The sequence below is a fragment of the Centropristis striata genome, chromosome 4 (genome assembly GCF_030273125.1).
Source record: "Centropristis striata isolate RG_2023a ecotype Rhode Island chromosome 4, C.striata_1.0, whole genome shotgun sequence".
Taxonomy (NCBI): Eukaryota; Metazoa; Chordata; class Actinopteri; order Perciformes; family Serranidae; genus Centropristis; species Centropristis striata.
Genome location: NC_081520.1, coordinates 27,990,564 through 28,003,946, shown reverse-complemented (window position 1 = coordinate 28,003,946; position 13,383 = coordinate 27,990,564). Strand labels below are relative to the sequence as shown.

At 43.9% G+C, this 13,383-nt stretch overlaps 1 protein-coding gene across 1 annotated transcript; it reads right to left on the bottom strand.

Annotated features, from left to right (window-relative positions):
- Positions 1–4,698: 4,698 nt before the first annotated feature.
- Positions 4,699–12,532, bottom strand: zmp:0000000529 (WD repeat-containing protein 20). Its single transcript, XM_059331908.1, has 5 exons — positions 12,482–12,532; positions 10,712–11,138; positions 9,271–9,453; positions 6,832–8,274; positions 4,699–6,718 (listed from the first exon to the last, which is right to left on the bottom strand). Coding segments are annotated over exons 1-5 (2,103 nt in total). The 5' UTR covers positions 12,484–12,532; the 3' UTR covers positions 4,699–6,670.
- Between the last annotated feature and the right edge of the window lie 851 nt (positions 12,533–13,383).

Genomic DNA, 13,383 nt, shown 5'->3' with positions numbered 1-13,383 from the left:
TCATTGAAAAAGCCAGGTTAGAATGAACACCAACTTTCACTTGAGGCTAAAGCCGTTCCACTAACGCAGCTCAGCCGATTCTAGTCAACGCTAACTCAACCCAGACTATACGAGCCGTTATTGTGCACGAGCGCGGAGTATATAAACAGCTTGTAATATCAATCGTGGAACAGCCAGGAGCAGCCAATGAGATGTCGCAGTGAAAAGCAGTGCTGAAGGAGCTTTATGAAGAATATCAAGTGACGGAAACAAAAAACAGACAATACTGCTGCCATTAACAGAGCCAGCGAGATGGCATTGCAAAAAAAAATTGTTAAATTGCACGAGTAATCCTACTTATTGTGTTATTTGTAGTTGTTAATAAATTAACAATTAGATCACTAGAAACAATTAGACTGGTTATATTATCAGTAGGCTGGATAGTAACAGCTGTATGTTCACAGTTAGGTGTAGGCTAAGTTCGGAGAACTCACAACTAAAATTAATTTACTGTTAATTTGCCTAACTTGGCGAAGTAACCCTGTTCTATATTAATAATAATAATACATTTTATTTATAGAGCGCTTTTCAGGGTACTTAATGACGCTTTACACTTAAAACAGTTAAAATGCAGTTAAAGATAAAACAAACAATTAAAATCAACAACAAGGTTCACACATTAAAAGCATTTCTGAACAGGTGAGTTTTGAGGAGTTTTTTGAATGTGGATGGATCTGAGCAGTCTCTGATGTTTTTGGGGAGAGAGTTCCAGAGGGAGGGGGCGGCGATAGAAAAGGCTCTGTCGCCCCAGGTTCGGTGCTTGGGCCGGGTGGGAGGAGCAAGGAGATTGGGTTCAGAGGAACGGAGTCTGCGGGAAGGGGTGTGGTGATGGAGGAGGTCAGTGAGGTAGGAGGGGGCCTGGTGATGGAGGGCTTTGTGGGTGAGGAGGAGGTTTTTTAAGTGGATGCGCTGTTGAACCAGTAACCAGTGGAGCTTCTGGACGACAGGGGTTATGTGATCACTGGAGGGGGTGCGGGTGAGTAGGTGAGCGGCTGAGTTACAATAGTCCAGTCTGGAAGTGATATGGGGGGGCAGAGTGGAGTTGTCAATGTTGAGGCTGAAGTTGTCTGTGGTTTTCATGAGGGATTTTGGACCAATGATTATGACGTCTGATTTTTTCTGGTCTGGTGTCAATTTTTGTTGGAAAAAATGACAGGAAGGAGTTACACTTCTCGTCTGTAAATGAGCCTGATGTATTGTCGCTGGGTTTGAGAAGTTTGTTGATTCGGAGTAGTAAGTGGAACGGGCAGTGGAGAGAGCATCTTTATATTCTGTGAGGTAGTCTGTGTAGGCTTGGAGGTGGACTGTAAGACCGGTTTTATTTGAAAGTCTTTCCAGCTCACGTTTGTGGGCTTTCATTTTGTGGAGTTCAGGAGTGTACCAGGGGGCTGAGTGAGTGAATGAGACAGATTTGGTTTTAATGGGAGCTAGTTGATCCAGGCAGGAGGAGAGTGTGTGGTTGTAGTAGAGGACAAGTTCAGATGGGTAATCGGACAGCGGGGGTGGGGAGGTGGACATTTGAATGGCAATGGAGGCTGAGAGAGCGGAGGGGGAGATGGATTTAAGGTTTCTGACTGATATGGTACGCTTGTCCTTTGGGATGGGGATGGGGGTGTCAATGTCCATAGTGATTGCTAGGTGATCTGAGATGTTGAAGCTGGAGAGGTGATTCACAATGAGACCGGTGGAGCAATCCAAATCCAAAGTGTGGCCATGGCTGTGTGTGGCGAAGTTGATGTGCTGGGTGAAGTGAAAGCATTGAAGGAGTTCCAAGAATTCTGTGGCGTGTCTGCAGTCTGTGTTGTCGATGTGGAAACTAAAATCACCCATTAGGAGAATGAAGAGTGAGATGGCACTTAGGTGGGTGAGAAAGTCTGAGAATTCAGGGAGAAAGGAGGGATTTGGCTTGGGTGTGTTTAAAGTTTAAAGGCCAGGTGTTCAAAGGAGGGGCCGGGAGGAATGGAGATGGTGATTGTTTTAATGTCCTTCCTGTAGACTAAAGCAACACCACCTCCCCGGCCCTCAAGACGAGGTTTGTCCAAATGAGTGTATCCTGTGGTGTGGTTTGGTTGAGGGAGAAATAGTCCATGGGTTTCTGCCAGGTTTCAGTAAGGCAGAGGAAGTCCAGGTTATTGTCCGTTATGAATTAATTCAGGGTGGGGCCTTTATTGTTGAATGAGTGGGTGTTCAGCAAAGGCAGTTTCAGGTGACATTGCTTTGAGATTGGATGAGAGGCTTGAAGGAGGGGACGGAGATTTGGCAGATTCACGTGCTGTTTGTTGTGATGACGTAACCCAGAAGTCGGTGTGTGGCAGGACCAGAGTGATGGGATAGAGTTAGGGGAAGAGTAGTTGTAAGTGAAAATGCAACCTAAGCCTCTATGTGGAGGATGGCGTCTGCAGAGAAGTCCAGTTTCTGCGAGAATGTCCAAACAGTCCGGGCGAAGGTGGTTATTGAGGTGGAGGAGCTCTGACACCGGCGGTGAGGGCTCGCGCTGAGCTCGCGGTAGTGTGTAATCGGGTACCGGGTGACCAGGAACAGAGAAGCAGCAATAACTCCAGAACTGCACAGGGGATAATCCACAGCATAGCCACAGCAGCACACCAGCAGTCTGGCGTGTAGGAGATGGACCCTGGTCATTGAACAGGGATTGATAGAAAACTATATGACGTATCGGAACGTAGATTAATACACCAATACACAAGACTTGTGTCTACTGTTTAAAGTTTAAATGGAGTCTCTAGGTGAAATTATGGCGGATAAGTAGACGTTTGAAAATGTCCAATTATTGTTGTTTTTCAGTCATTTTTTTTGGCTGTCCCATTCACTTCAATGCAAAATTTTGAAAAAAATTCCTATTCCGTTGCAAAAAGTAATAGCACACCGATCCTGATCAAACCGCACGTTTTGATATATAATTTGTCTAGCAGCGGGACAAAATTGTGTCCAGAAGAGGAAGAAGAAAAAATCCACAGTATAACAATAGTGCTCGGTGCGATTGCCCCGTGGACCTAACTAAATCTAAACTTTCCGCAGGGACATGACAAAAGTGACGCCCGCATGAAAAGAAACGTGGCGGAACTGTCTTTTGGGATATTGTTGCCACCTGTCAGAAATAAATTGACACACAGCTAAAGTAAGCTCAACAGTAAGCCTGCCCCGGAGCAGGCTAGTTCAGTGGTGTAAGTTACCATGGTTACTGAGCGGCGAGTCACATAAGCCACTTTGATGGAACGCATCTCTCACTTAAATTAGCGAGACTTATCCACTTTGATGGAACAACCCTCAGATCAGATAGTCAGTAATATTTATTTATTAATATCCTACTCCTTTTGTTGAAAAGGAAATATTCATTAGTGTTTTTTAATTCAATTGAATAAAAATACAACAAACAAGAAAATACAATAATAAGGTTTATAAAACATTACACATTAGTTACAATTATCAGTTTTAATAATTATTATAGTTTGTTCATCTTAAAAGGTAAATAAATAAAATAAACTTGCAGAACTAGTCAGGAGCAAATTTAAAGATTTTAATCCGTTCAAACTGTAATACTATAATAATAAAATATATAAAAATAGTATTCTTATGTTTTATTATTATCTACTTATTGTGTGTAACTATTTATTGTTTAAGGTCATTTATGTATTTAATGTGTTTGACCTCTGGGTTCACTTCTTGTTTAAAGTAGAGAGAGAGAGAGTGTGTTACATTTGATTTATAAGTAGGTCAGCGGGCTTTAGGAGCTTTTATTTTGATAGTTACACATTAAGTTTCCGGTGTTGATGGCGGTAAGTAGATGACTCAGCTGCACATGCGCAGAGTGAATGAAGCTGAGTGTCTCCGCCTGCGGTGCCGCCTGGCGGCCAGACAGAGAACAGCGACTCTATTACAGAACACTTTACATCTAATAGAACAGAATGATAAAAATAAAATCTACCTGTAATAAAAATATATCATAAAAATACATATAGAAGTATTATTATTAAACCAAACATTATATTTAACTATTATTATTTATATAATAATAAAAAACAGAGGACAGTTTCAGGTTTAACGTTTTAATAACAGATCTCCATTTACAAACTGATACAGTGTTGTCATCCTGTGTGTGTGGGTGAGAATAGAGAATGCATATCTGACACACAAATAATAATAAAAATAATAATAATAACAATAATAGTAAAATAAAGTGTCTGTTTCAGCCTGAAATGTAAAAACATAAACATGGAATGATTTTTGTTTCAGTGAAGAAAAACTGTTGGCTCTTTCAACTTTTCTCTCTACTTTCCACACACACACACACACACACACACACACACACACACACACACACACACACACACACACACACACACACACACACACACACACACACACACACACACACACACACACACACACACACACACACACACACACACACACACACACACACACACACACACACACACACACACACACACACACACACACACACACACACACACACACACACACACACACACACACACCTTTGTGCTGCAGGTGTTTAAAGAGTTAAAGTTGATCGTGTTTCTGCTGTAAACAAACATTTTGTCTGAACAGTGAAACAGTGACAGTGTTCTTTCTGATGAATCTTTTTAGTGCAACAAACAAACAACCAAACAGAAGGAGCACCTTTGATCACTTCAGCAGATTTAATCAGTAATGATTTGATATATTTCAGTCTCATCTTCTCTCTTTATGGTAACAATCAATAAATGAAAGTGAATTATTATTTTTTTCAAATTAATACTGTCAATGTTACTATTTATTAATGATGGTTATTAAAAAACTGCTGCATCATGATGCTGCTGCTGCATCATGCTGCTGCATCATGCTGCTGCATCATGTTGCTACATCATGCTGCTGCTGCATCATGTTGCTGCATCATACTGCTGCATCATGTTGCTGCATCATACTGCTGCATCATGTTGCTGCATCATACTGCTGCCTCATGCTGCTGCTCCATCATGTTGCTACATCATGCTGCTGCTGCATCATGTTGCTGCATCATACTGCTGCCTCATGCTGCTGCATCATACTGCTGCATCATGCTGCTGCTGCATCATACTGCTGCCTCATGCTGCTGCTCCATCATGTTCCAGCATCATGTTGCTGCATCATGCAGCTACTGCATCATGTTGCTGCATCATACTGCTGCCTCATGCTGCTGCTCCATCATGTTTCAGCACCATGCTGCTGCTGCATGATGAGTCTTTGGGCTCAGATCAGATCCAGACTGAATGAGAAAGAGACGGATCCTCAGAAACAGCTGCAGCGCCCTTTAACCTCTAACCTCTGACAGAAGCTTTCTGCTGCTGCATGTTTTAAAGATTAATTGAACAGAAAAAAATGTGGATGTTGACACAGAAGCTGAGCAGAGCCGTGGATTTATTATATGTGCAAACTCTTGCAAGAGGCAATTCAGGTGCAACAGGAATGAACATACAGTTTATAAATGATGCTACACCATGAGTGTGTATGTATGTGTGTGTGTATATGTGTGTGTGTGTGTGTGTGTGTGCAGCTCGCTCACACCAAATAAAAACACGTGGACGTGTTAAAGTCCTTAAAACAGCAACATTCATGTTTAACTGTGTTACTGTGTACAATAGATCTTCATATATTAATATTCTTCATCTCTCCTCCTCCCCTCCTCTTCTTCTTCTCCTTCATCGAGTCATTATCTCCTGATGCGTTTGTCCTTTTTCTATTTATAGAGTATTTTCAGTATTTACATCATAAATTACAACTCAGTCTGGTGACAAAATAAATAACTTAAATACATACGGCTGTGGCTTCTGCATGAGGGGACGGAGGGACGGGGGGATGGGGCGCTCCATGCTGCTGCAGAGCGTCTGAGCATTGGGCGGTGGTGGTGAGGTGAAGCGTGCGGCGGGAAACTCTCCCGTCCTGCTGTGGACGCCACGAGAACGCACTTCTACCATTTAAATGTAAACAGTCTTGAAGTGACAGATGGAGGACACCGTCTTATTTTTTTCAATTGCTTGGGAATAAAACTTCATCTTTGTACTTGATGTAGAAATATCAGATCTGATTGAAGTTCAGCAGGAAGAACTGAAACTTCTGAAGCTGTCTGTGTCTTTAACGTCCAAAAATTAAATGAAACGTTTCGGATCATAAAGACACAACATGATGACAGGTTCAGATTCAGATCACATAATCCAGAATCCTGCTGCACATGATGCACAATAACCACTACAGCCACCAGAGGGCGCCACTCACTGCAGACGCAACCTGGGGAGGATCTGAGATCAGTTGCAGGACTCTGGAGTCTGTTATGTGAAATGTGAACTGTTTAACTGTCTACAGAAGAATAAAGACGGGCGTCCTGGTAGATCACTGGCTGAGTCGCAAGTTTGAGTCCCGACAGTCTAACAGAGCACGGAGACGCCAAATAAATCATCTTTAAAAGAAGTGTGATGGATAAAGACACGTCGTCTCTCAGACTGAGAGCTCAGGAAGAGTTTCCCACCACAGCGCTGAGACAGGACCAGGTCCAGGGGGTCCAGGGGGTCCAGGGTCATACTGACGGTGTAATACTGATCGGCAGGAGTCTGAGGGGGCGGGGGTTGTCCTCTGGTTATACCACGGTGCCGCTGGGAGAGTTCCCATTCTGAGCCGCCAGGTTCTGATCAGAGACAGAGAACATGAAGAGCTTCAGTATCTGTAACTTTAACAGTTTAATGAACTGAAACATTAAAATATAATATAACATTAAGATATATATTATTTCTGACTCACGGCCTTGCCGGGCCGCGCCCAGGTGCAGATGAGTCCCTCCTGGCACGCCGTGATGATGCAGTCGTCCATGAAGACGAGGACGGTGAGACGCTCGTGGGCGATCTTCTTGCAGACGAGCGGCTCCAGCAGCGGCACCTCGTGCATGCGCGGGCAGAGCGTGGTGCCCAGCACCTTGGCGGCATCCAGGCGGTTGCTGCGCGGCGCCACGTTGATCTTGTCGTTGCTCTTGCTTATGTTGCCCAGGCTGTGGTATCGCTTGTGCTCCTTCTCCACCCCGCCGCCTCCGCAGCCCGACTTGTCCGACTTGCGCTCCTGCAGCGACAGTGTGGCGAAGCGGCCGATGCTGAACGGCGTGCTGTTCCCTCCCCCGGTGCCCCCCCCTACTCCGCCACCGCCCCCGCCGCCTTCCGAGGCGCCCGGGCCCTTGGAGGCGTTGGCCACGGCGGGGTGGGGCAGCGAGTTGGAGCGGGACAGGGAGCGAGGCAGCGGAAGGGGCAGAGTGGGCGGGTTGGCGGTGCCAGTGTTGGTGTTAGGTGGGTGATGGTGCCCCTCCACCACGCCGCCGCCGCCGCCTCCTCCTCCGCCGCCTCCACCGCCGCCTCCACCCGACGTGCTGTTGACCACGCCGCTGCCGGAGTTGGACAGCGACGGGCCGAAAGTGTTCGTGAAGGCGCGGGACAGCGGCAGGCGCGGGTACAGCACGTCGTCCGTCAGGTCCCACAGGCAGAACTGCGTGTCCTGGCCCACCGAGCCGAACCGGTACGTGACCGCCGCTGAGCCGCCGCCCTTGGAGCTGTGGCGAGAAAGGCGGGACAGCGTGCTGCTGGTCCGCACGCGGCCAAAGTGCATGGAGTTGTTGGGCGCCCCTTGGTGGAGGTCCTCCTCGCTGCCGCTCAGCTCCATGGGCTCCTCATCCTCAAGTGAGGTGGTGAACGGGTCGAACGCCACAACGTTGACCCAGGACTTGTGGCCGTGACCTCTCGCCACCACGCGGCTCTCGGCGAACGACCACACGGTGACCAGGTCGTCCTCGCCGCCCGTGGCCAGGTACTTCCCGTCGGGGCTCCAGGAAACGCAGAGCAGCCCCCCGAAGTAGCTCTTCATGACGCCCTGCAGCTCCATGGAGTCGAAGTGGAAGACGCGCAGGCAGCCGTCCTGGCCCACGCACGCCACGTGCACGCCGTCCGGGGAGAAGGCGAACTCGTTGAGGCCACCGTCGCCTACGGCCCAGCGCAGCAGTGGGTTACGGGGTGTCTTGGTCTTGCAGGCGAACACGGTGAAGCCCTCGCCCTGCCGCAGCAGAGAGTACTGCGGCGCCGCCGTGCCGCACGGGTGCTCCACGTTGTAGAGGTAGAGGTGGCCGCTGGCGTGGGACGCCAGGAACAAGTTCTCAGACTTAGGAAGCCACTTCAGACACGTCACCTTCGACTTGTCTATCAGCCTCTGGAGGAGATGGTGAGGAGACATTACAGGATAGAACACAGAAGAGACAAACTGATGATCTGTTCAGAACACCAGCTGATATTTGACTGAAATATTAAATATATATATATCTGTCCTCACTATTATTTACTGACTTCCTCTTAGTTTTATTCTCTGCTGTCTGACACTAAACTTCTGCAGGTTTCTGAGTCACGCTGAAAGAATATTTTCCATCATTGACTAGTCCTGTCATGATAACAAATTTTTTAAGACGATATATTTTCCCAGAAACTATCACGATCAGGCCTGGAATTTCGTCATTTAGGGGCAAGGCCACTTGGCCTTTTGTGTTGTCAATATTTTGAGAGCACAAAGGCCAAAAGCCAGGGCACCAAGGCCATAAAATAAAACAATGATTTTAAGTCCATGTCCATAATGAATTTCATTTAAGGGCTGGTAATGACACTTCTGAGGAGTTCATGTCTCAGAGGCGGACAGAGAGGTGGGTCGGGGTTTGACTGAGTGATGGGTGACAGACACTTTGCTGAGGCAACGGCAACACAACGCCAAATAACTTTATATTATGAATAGTGTAGTTTAGTTTTATAACCATATTAGAGCATAATAAGTTCATCCTTTTCCATAGAAATTAATTTAATATAATACATAATCTCAGTGCAATGTTTTGTTAACAGAGCCTCAAAGTCTATTTTATTTGTTTTGGTTGTAGTTTATTTATTTATATTTTATTTATCTAGGATATTTTAATACTTCTTTTCCACATTTCAATTCCAATGTTTGCAGTGGAAAAGGATGAACTTATTATGCTCTAATATGGTTTTAAAACTAAAACAACGATACCATTGTTTATCCTGATAGTTTCTGTATCATCCTAAAAAAATGTGTTATCATGACAGGCCTTACTGTAAATATTATATAAATACAGTTAGCTGGACATGAAGCAGGACTCTGACAGCTAATACACCTGGAGACACACACACACACTCTCTAGAGTACCTCCTCGTTGAAGAGCTTGCTGGTCTCCTTCTTGATGGGATCCAGGTACTGCACCTGTCCGGCAGAGAAGCCAACGATGAGCGCCACGCTCTCGGCCGTGGCGGAGAACTGGTTGAAGTCGTGACAGGTCGGCTGAGTTCCTTTATAGATCCTCTTATCGATCGGCTTACTGAGGTCCACGGCCTACGCAGACACACAGACACACACACTATTATATTCTTTATCAGTGTCGTGTTGTTTCATTTGATTTATTCATATATATATATATATATATATATATATATATATATGCTAACTGTATACACACACACACACAGACACATATCTATATATGTATATATAAACACACACACACACGCACACACACACACACACACACACACACACACACACATATATAAACACACACACACACATATATATATATACACACACACTTAAGAAAATAAAAATCTTCATCTGAATTTTAACTCAAGTCAAAACTAAATATTTACCTCTGAAATATTAACCTGCGTCAGATTAAAATACTCTCATTATTTCTAATATTTCTCTTCAATATTTCTGCAAAATTACAAACACCTGCACTGAATTATATTCACTTTAATCAGTTTATCACCATTTCTGTCTTTTACTCGACACTCAGCAGAATGATTAATACTAAATATATATTATTAAATAAAATGACTAACAGTAAAAATACTGCAATAAAATGTGATTTATTCATTTAATGTCATGCAAAAGACAAAATGTGATAAAAATTAAATACAGTAGAAATAAATGGTCATGTTCTAATTCATAAAATATATTTATATAATAACATATCATTTATTGATTAAGGTACTTGTACTTTACTTTTTTCTTACGTTTATCTTTTTGCACATAAAATACATTTTATACTTTTAATATATTTTGTTCTTGATATATAAATCACATGTTAATACAGATTGTTTCCTGTTAGTGTTTTACTGTAGTAGTCATTTTATTTCATATGATAATTCCTCCACCACCAGCTGTCTGTAAAAGACACAAGGGGATAACATTTTAAATAACAATAAAGAAGGCAGTGTTTAGTATTCAGTGCAGTGATTCTGCAAAAATATCAAACATGAATCAGATGATTTCTCTTCAACGTAACTGAAGCTGCTCAGAGAATAACTGACTGTTTTTAATACTTTAATAATGTTCAAATGATGTGAGGAGATTCATGCTGCACCAGAATTAACCTGTTGTATGATATTAATAAAGATTATATCAGATCCACCTCATCATGGCGCACTGCACAACACAAACAGAGCCGAGACCTGCAGCCAGGAGACCTGCAGCCCGGAGACCTGCAGCCCGCGGAGCCGCTGCAGGTTGAGCCGGATCCGGAGCTCTCCGTACAGCTTCTCCTGCAGCTCCAGCAGCAGAGATGCTACATGCTAAGCTAGCTGCAGCTCACCTTCTTGATGTTGGTGTAGGTGTAGAAGTAGAGCTCCCTGCCGATGTTGAAGCAGACCCTCTCGGACTCCTCTCCCGGGTCCTCGGGCTGCAACTTCACCATGCTGACCCGGACCGGCGGCAGGAAGCCGGCCGGGGACGCGTTGGCCGCGGCGGTGGAGGAGGAGGCGGCGGCGGACCCGGGCCCCTGCAGCAGCCCGACCCCTCCGCCGGGGATCGGCCCGGCTCCGGCCCCGGGGCCCAGCGTGGCTCCGGAGGACGGGCCCCGCGGCAGGCCGCCCCGCTGCTGGGAGTCTGAGAGGGTGAGCAGCTTGTAGAAGCCCTCCCGGGTCCGGAACTGAGATTTAATCTCATTGATATCCTTCAGAGCGCCTCCATCTCCGGCCATCTTTAGTACAACCAGCCGCACAGGAAACTCACAGTCTGACCTGGAAATAAAAACCACGATTCAAAAAATAAAACAATCCTGCTGGAATAAAACGGATCAGCGGAGAGCAGCGAGCCGCTCCGCCGCGGAGCCTCCAACACCGAGCCACAGCTTGGTCTCTACCCGGGGACGGAGCCCTGCAGAGCGGCTCCAGCAGCATCCTCCGCCGGCCTCCTGCAGCCAGACTCTGACTCCTGAATCTGCCTCCTGAATCTGCCTCCTGTAGCCAGCGGGCGTCGCTGCGTCGCTGCCGGACGCTCCGGCTTATCCTCCCGTTGACACCGGCAGCTGCTCCGGTAACTGACGGTGCACCGCCGGATGTTTACTGTTTACTACAAACATCCATATTTTTATAGTCAGCTGATTAAACTTAAATAACATTTTAATGCAGTATTTAATATAATAATTATTTCTGTGGCTGTTAAGAGAAAATGTGATAAAATAAAATAAAGTAGCAAAAAGTGTATACAATTTATTTTCACTTTATAATCTATAAAATATATACAGTCATGAAAAAAATGATTCAATGACAAAGAAGCTTCAATACAATAACAATAAATTTTAACGTTTTACACTTATAATAATAATCTAATAATAATAGATATACATTAAGGAACAGAATATACAGGATCATCTTCATACATTAGAATATGATGGAAAAGTCCATTTCCAGTAGTTCAAGTCAAGTAACCCCAACCAAGTATTGAGTCATATAGATGGACATACTGTTCAGAGGCCAACATTTCCATATTAAACATACTTTTTAAAATTGGTCTTTTGTAATATTAAACATTTATTGAGACACTGAATTTTAGTTCTTCATTAAATGGAATCCATAATCATTATAATTAGAAGAAATTAAATAAATGAAGACATGAAATGTTTCATTCTGTGTGTAATTGATCTATATAATTTGTTATTTCCACTTTTTGAATTGAATCTCCACGATTTAGCAAGGAAAAGCCACAAAGTGGATTAAACCTGAATATTTCTCTGATCCTGGAGCAGAACTCACCATCGAAATGTGTTCCGTTTCCCTTTTTTTTATTTTACAGAATAAAAGTTATTTATAAATAACAATAACTGATAATATCTGACTGTCGGTCTATTAACACAATAACGTTTAACTCTCTGACTGGCATAGCTACGTATACTTTACACATAGTAAATCATCAGACTGACGCATATATTTACCAATTAATAACTTTAGCCGACTGAGACGGCATTAATTAACTTAAATGGCAATGTATCAAGACGACGTTTATTATCTTTAGCTAAATATTCTGGCATTTGTTTATGTTTTTTTTAAAAGATATTTTTTGGCCATTTCTTTTTGATACATACATGCATCCTTGGAATTTGGGCAGAAGAAGGACTCCGTCCGTTGGTGGATGTCGATGACGTAGTATCCTTCAAATCCAGCTGTTTGAGCATCCTTCCTTGACATTGGGACCAGGCGGCATTCTTCTCAATACGGTAGCGGGGCTATTAGCCGCTAGCGGCGCTAATATGAAATTCGAGCCCGCAAGGCAGTATGGGTATACCCAGGCTAGAGTCATACAGCTTCACATTGTATATATAGTCCAGCAGCTTAACTCCAATATGTATAAGAATCGTTCAGTTTGTGATAAAAGCATGAAATTTGGTAGATATATTGCCAAAGGCATACCGAAAAGATTTGGATATGGAGGCATCATGAATTTTCAACATGGGGCCCATGGCAGCCATTTTTCAAAATGGCCACCAGAAACAACAATTTTCTTATGAGTGATGGATATAATGTGACATTGTACACAGAATTCGATTAATTAATTACCATAAGTGCTTGCTAATGTGTTTTTTGGATCAGACATTTTCATAAAAAATTCAAAATGGCCGCCATTGTTTCCAGACTGGTTAGATACGCATAAACTCTGTGTCGAATTATACATTTTTCTTGATGCATAATTTGAATTAGCAAATGTAGAATTTCTGAGAATATTTGCTCTATCTCACAAGACATATGTTAAGTGAGGCCAAATCTAGGGTCTATCACAAGGAAGACTATTCACAGAAGCAGAGGGCAGTGCATTGCAACTGATCTTTTTTGCACTTGCAATGCCCAACACAACCCTTCTTACATTTGCAAGAGACAAGTTCATAACTGGACTGGCCTGCATCTGGTAGGCATGTCCAGAAGGGTTCATAGTCTCCCTCAGATGTCTTTGACCAACCCCATTTGCACGGTGAAGGTAGTTCTGGTTTTG